This window comes from Mandrillus leucophaeus, unplaced genomic scaffold (genome assembly GCF_000951045.1).
Source record: "Mandrillus leucophaeus isolate KB7577 unplaced genomic scaffold, Mleu.le_1.0 Scaffold56, whole genome shotgun sequence".
In the NCBI taxonomy this organism is placed as follows: Eukaryota; Metazoa; Chordata; class Mammalia; order Primates; family Cercopithecidae; genus Mandrillus; species Mandrillus leucophaeus.
Window position 1 is genome coordinate 7,009,282 of NW_012106030.1, and position 6,404 is coordinate 7,015,685.

Sequence of the window (6,404 nt, forward strand, 5' to 3'; positions counted from 1 at the left end):
ACTGGACATGCTAATTCTAATACAATCCAAAGTACTCTTTAAAAACCTCTGCAAATTGGCCGGGCGTGGTGGCTCACACCTGTAATCCCAGCACTTTGGGAGGCTGAGGTGGGCAGATCACCTGACGTCAGGAGTTTGTGACTAGCCTGGCCAACATGGAGAAACACTGTCTCTACTAAAAATACAAAAATTAGCCAGGTGTGATGGTGGGCATCTGTAATCTCAGCTACTCTGGAGGCTGAGGCATCAGAATCGCTTGAACCCAGGAGGCGGAGGTTGCAGTGAACAGAGATGGTGCCACTGCACTCCAGCCTGGGTGACACAGCAAGACTTTGTCTCAAAAACAAAACAAAACCCCTCTGCAAATTAGTTCAGGATTAATTTATTGTCTGCTTATTTATGTAATTACAATGGAAGACTGGTTGAAAAGAAACTGATCTGGCATTGTTACTAGATAAAGGTGGATAAAGGGGAAATCCTTTGAAGGTATTTGTTTCCCCACCTTTAAAATTACCAGAAATTTTATATCTGAAGAAAACTGAATATGAGAAAGGTACTTGGTAGTGATGTGGTTTTCACATCTCAGCCCACATTACTAAGCAAAATTTCTTGGAACTGCTGTAGTGGCATCACTGATCCTCTGATTGTAGCAATAATGTAGCACAATGGCACTATCCAGGCACAAACAGCTTTTGTGCAGTGCTTCTTAAAGTTCTGTCTGCTGTGTAAGCCACTGGTGGTACTGGCCACGGAATTAGCACTAACAGTGGGGCAATGACAGTTACAGTCTGTCTTTGAGGCCTGGCCAGGTTTCTTTCAGGCTCTTGTCTGGGGGCCTGCTGGCATTTTCACGGTTAGAGAAAGCTGCAAGTTTTCTCAACAGTTTGTGATTACTAGTGCATGATCTAGAAAGCTTAATGAAAGCTTTCTAGCTTTCACTCAAAAACCCATCATGGGGGTTACCTCTGAGGGTGGGCATGGGGGGCTTGCAGGGGTCATACCTTTGGATGTTTCATGGTACTCACATATTACTGATCTAATACCTCTTCCACAGCCTCGTTTGGAGGGTGTTACAGCAGCTGCCTACTCTTGCCTGCCTTCCTTTGCTCAGACACCATTCTGCCAGAACACTCTCCATCATTTCTCCCTTCACACTTCCTACTTTAAGACAACCAACCAAGTAGCTATACAGTCAGGAGCTCCTATTACAGGCCTTACTGATTTATTGACTAGGCATAAATAATGCAAGTTTACTAGCTCAGTGATGGTTCTTCCTTCTCAGGAATGTTGATCTGCCCTGGAAACTGTAAGGACCAGCAGAGACTGGATATATACACTGCCTGGAACTTCATTTGAACCAAGTAATAATTTGGAGAACTAGTTTGCTCTAAGGAACTACCTCTTTACCTCCATCCTGTTTGATACTTTGCAGATTAAGTGCTCTCCGTTCGGCCTGGCATTCATGGATTTTTATAATCAGGACCCAACTAATTCTCCATAGCTCTTCTCCCGACAAGCACGTCAGCCACACCGGTCTACTTGTCACCTCTGAACAGGCTTTCCTCTGTTTGGTGAATGCTATTCTGGTGCTGTTCACCATATATTACACTGGGAAGCCTTCCTCTTTCCTGCTCCCCTCCCCACCTGGAGAGGTGAGTGGCAACCTTTTCCTCCCCTCCCCTCCTGCTTCTGTAGCAAACTGGGTCACACTGTTGTTCAAGTGGTCATTCATTCCATTGGATGAGAATGCACAGCCTCATATGTCCCTTTTCTCTGGTAGACCATGTGGAACTCAAGGCCAGGGACCAGTCATCAGAATGCAGTCTAGTGCCTAGCCAATAGCAGGCACTTGGTAAGTACTTGCTCTATTCTCTTTAACATCACTACCCCAAAAAGTTGTTGTCTAGTGTTGAGGGTGGGGCAAAAGGGAAGTGAGGAAGGGTGTGGTGCAAGGAAGTTGGGGGTTGCTGGGTCTGAGAGTATTATGACATACTCTCAGTTTGTCAATATGTATGTTGGAAGTAGTTTTTACCAGAATGAATAACAGATGAGAAAGCAGCTGATTGCAAAGACAATAGGATTTCTTGGCAGCATGAGAAGGTTTCCCTTTCTCTTTATGGAGGAAGAGAAAGATTTCCATGGGGGCGTTTACCCTTGAAAGGCTTCACAGATATAGTTTCTGAATTTGCATGTTAGATGAGGACAGTGGAGGAGACAGGAGTCTATCAGTGAGGAAGGAGATTCCGTTTCAGGCCTGAAAAACCCCATGGAAGAAACCAAGTGTTCAGGTAGACTCTCAGGAAGATCAGGCAGGAGAGCAAGAACAACAGAGAGAGGGGGAGACGGAGGAGTGGGAGCCACAGCAAGTTCATCAGCCCATCAGGGCTGTGATGTAGCGGGGTGGCCAGGTCCCCCAGTAGGTGGCAGGGACTCCAGCATCATCCCCTCACTGACCACCAAGCCTGAAGCTCCAGATCTGGTCCGAGGGTGGTCCCTTTCCTCCCATCCCACTCCCAGGGTGCGTGCCTCTGTGCTAGGTTGAAGAGGATCTGCCCATAAGGGAGACCATTCTTTGAGTAATGGTTTATGTTGTCTGCTCAGCTCTGAACTTCCCTCATAACATGGAGTTAGAGGTGGGAATGCATTAGGAACAAAGAACCCTGGAATTCAGTTTCTTGTCTGACTCCAATTTATGTGTGACTCCTGGGACAAGTCATTTAGCCTCTCTAGGCCCCTATTTCCCATATGTAAAATCAGGAAATTACCATCCCACAAAAGTAGATGCATTTGTTAATACTGAATATCAGAAATAGGAGAAATACAGTACGTATTAATATTAGCAGCGATAGGCGACGTGCATGATTTGCATTACCGTTAGGCTGCGAGACTCTGCGACTGTGCTAGTCTGTGTGGGTGGTGTCTGAGTGTTGGGGGAAGTAGAGGGAAGGTTTTCTGCTAAACACTGATTCAGGGCAGTTGTTTTCCAGGATCAATCAGGCTGCTGATAGAATCATCTTCAAAGTTAAAATAAAAATTCCAGGGCCCACTGTGGGACTATGGACCTGAGTGATTTTGGAACCACTGACTCAAGTGAGGACCCAAAAATGTAGAGAATGGACCTAAAAAATGGAAAAAAGCACAGATGCCAGACTCAGTAGCAAAGCAAGTGTTGAAATTTAACACTGAATATTAAACTGATTCCCTACCAGGTCTGCCGGAAGAGAAGCATGCAGCCATTTGGGAAGCTGAGGGTCAAGGTCATTTTTATTCCAGGTATTCTCAGACAGGCTCTCACATGTCAGTGCCTAGTGCTTGACAGAATAATTTCCCTCCTGAGTTAGATGATTCATTGGAAAATGAAGCCCTCCTGTCGAGCCCTTTCAAAAAAAGTCTCCTTTCTTTACTCCCTTAATTGCAGAAAGTAGAAAGAGGGTGATTAAATCCCCATTAGCAACCCAGGGATCAAGCTGCTAAGAAACCTCAGAATTGCATAAGCACCAGCCCTCTTCGCTGCAGTCAAATGGGCCAAAACTCGGAAGAGAAATTGACTTGCTGTGATGGCCGCTCATTTGACAGCCATGCTTGGCCACTGAGCCGTAAATCTGACAACACCTGAGCAATGCTCTGTTTTCTAAAATCAGACTTCGTTTTTGTTCTGAAGATGCTGTGGTATAACTCAATCATGTGTCTAATTTGGACCTTTCTGGAATAAATACCAGAAAGGCACTGGGAGGGGAAAAATTCTCTGTGGGTTTAACACCAAAATTTATAAAATTTCATAGTTAGTTTGCTAGAAACATGGGGAGCTAAAGGAAGAATTTAAACATCACCACAAAGAAGCCAACAGACAAGCTAGAATGTGGGACATTCCGTACAATGGTTTCTACAGCAAGTCAAGGGTAGAAAAAAAAAGCGGGTGGAGCAGGGGAGAGGTTTGTTTTGGATTAAAGGAAGTCTAAAAGATATACCTAACAACCAATTGTAATGCATGGACCTTGTTTGGATCCTAATTTGAACTAATCAAATGTACAAGGCATTTTTGAGACAATGGGGGAAATTTGATAATGGAATGGGTTAATAACCAAGGCTTATTATTTTTGTTAGCTGTGAAAATGTGACAGTACTTGGCATCGTGGTTATGTAAGATGACAACCCCATGCTTTAAGAGATGCATACTGAAGTGTATAGCCGCAGACTGACATATCTGGGGTTTATTTCATCCAAGGACTTCTCTTTTATCAAAGGAAAAACAAAAGCAAAGAGATGGAGCAAACGTGGCAAAATCTTGCTAATTATTACATCTAAGTGATGGGTTTATGGGGGGTTCATTATAATGTTCTCTCCACTTCTGTGTATGTTTGAGATTCTGTCATAATATTTTTGTGTGTGTAGGTAAGCCTCAGCATGAGAAGCATCAGTAAACTATCAAAAGTGGGGAGGGTTGAGAGTGGGTGGCACTGCGTCTTTGCAAGGAAAATAAAAATAGCATGGGCTCTCAAACTTTAAGGAGCTCTGCGCTCTGCAGAGATGGCTCCTTATTCTCTCTAAACAGGGAAAAGAATACCTTTCATCTTGATGGAGAATTCTCCCAGCAGATTCTCTAGCTCCGCTTCAATGGTGCACATATTCTGCAAAGAGGACAGGAGATGAGCATGAGAACTGGCCTTTCACCCAACAACTCAAAGCACACGACATTTTAACAGGAGCACGACTGCATGAACAACAAGAAGCATTTACCCTTTTGCCCAACACAGCACAGCCTATGAAACATTGTTGACAAAATGTTTGATCTGAGTCTAAGCCCACCTTGTAGTAGTGTACAGGAAATTTAGGGCATAGAAGAGCAAGTCAGATTATATCAAAAATAGACAAATTCAGAATGTGGGGTAGACTATAGGAATTAGCATGCATTCTACAAAAAGGCAGTATCATAATTTCTAGATAAAGAGACTGGACAAATATAATCACCAAATGTAACATCTTAACCTTGATTACATTCTGATTTGAAAATAAATCAATCAAAACAGTTATAAAAGACATTATTGATCCAAATAGGGAAAACTTGAAAATAGACAATACGTTATATAATTCTATAGGATGAAGGTCAATTTTCTTACTTGTGGTAGTGGTATGTGGTTATGTAGGAAATGTAGATAGGTTATTACAAGTAAGAGATCCCTGACTTGATTTAGCCATTGTATTACATATTTCAGTGTATACATACTTCAAAACATCATGTTGTACACCATAAATATGTAACAGGTTTTACTTGCGAATTACAAATAAATTTTAAAAAGAGATCCAGGTTAAAATATTTATGGGGTGAAATGTCATGATGTCTATCACTTACTGTCAAATGACTTGAGGGGGATGGAGGGGGGATTTGATCATATGAGACAGAGGGAAAGCAAATATGGCCAAGTATTACCGATTGGTAAATCTAGATAAAGGCGTATGGTGTTCAATGTACTAGTCTTTCCATTTTTCTATAGGTTTGAAATTTTTCTGAATAAAAATGTGGGACCAAAAGAGCACAAGAGTTGAATTCTGCTCGAATGAGTAAGGCAAACTTCCTGCTGCAATGCCACAGCACCCCAAAAATAATTTTTGGGTCTGACAGTGGTCCTCTCTTTGATGTTGAAGGAACAGGATAGAGAGAAGGAGTAACACCATCTGCACGTGTGGTTAGATACATAACTACCCTCACCCTACTTCCTCAATACCTGAGGACCTAAATAGAACAACTGCAGTTAGAAATGAAAAGGGAAAGTGCTGCGGCCACGGCCGTCCCAGGGAGGCCCTTCTGTTGCTTGACCTTCTGCCGCATGTAAGGCTTCCCAGTGTAAGCCTTACAATCTGGATGCTGCTGCTGCTATGCTAAGCAGCCGTCTCCATTGAAGCTTGATGCAGGGTGATGTCTGCAGGCTTCTTCCTCAGTTGCCAGCCTCCCACAAGGCTAGGGGTTCGAGGGTGACCTCACTGACAAAAGCATGGCCAGCTTGATTAGTGCAGGCTGATATTGCTTCCATTTGAATTCTGTATGCTGAGGACCTCAGCCTAGAGGCTCTGATTCTTCTATGTTTCTTTGTTCTGCTCCAAATGATCACTCTCATGGGATGCAAAGAGAATGGCTTTGCTTTTTCCCTTGTAAGCTCTCACTACGTGAACTAGCTAGCAAGGTTGGGGAAAACTTTATGAAGTCTGAGCTCTGTGTAGCTTGAAAGCCTTGAAAACAAAGCCTCAGTATTATAAACCAATTTACTTCCTCAGAGTATTGGGCACCTCTGTGAAGAAACAATTTCCAGAAATATCAACTACGCTATCACGCATGTCAGGATTGCTACCAGTATCTCTGAAAAACTTGAGAGCAGCTAGGTTAAGACTTGAGGACAAGTCTTAATTCC

General features: G+C 43.1%; 1 protein-coding gene across 6 annotated transcripts in view; it reads right to left on the bottom strand.

Annotated features, from left to right (window-relative positions):
- Positions 1–6,404, bottom strand: part of FAM65B (family with sequence similarity 65, member B) — a 287,827-nt gene that overhangs the window by 48,091 nt on the left and 233,332 nt on the right. For all 6 annotated transcript variants that reach the window (XM_011998193.1, XM_011998195.1, XM_011998198.1 and 3 more), the window contains exon 8: positions 4,565–4,628. In XM_011998193.1, the coding sequence (XP_011853583.1) occupies positions 4,565–4,628 (64 nt within the window). The remainder of the gene's footprint in view (positions 1–4,564; positions 4,629–6,404) is intronic.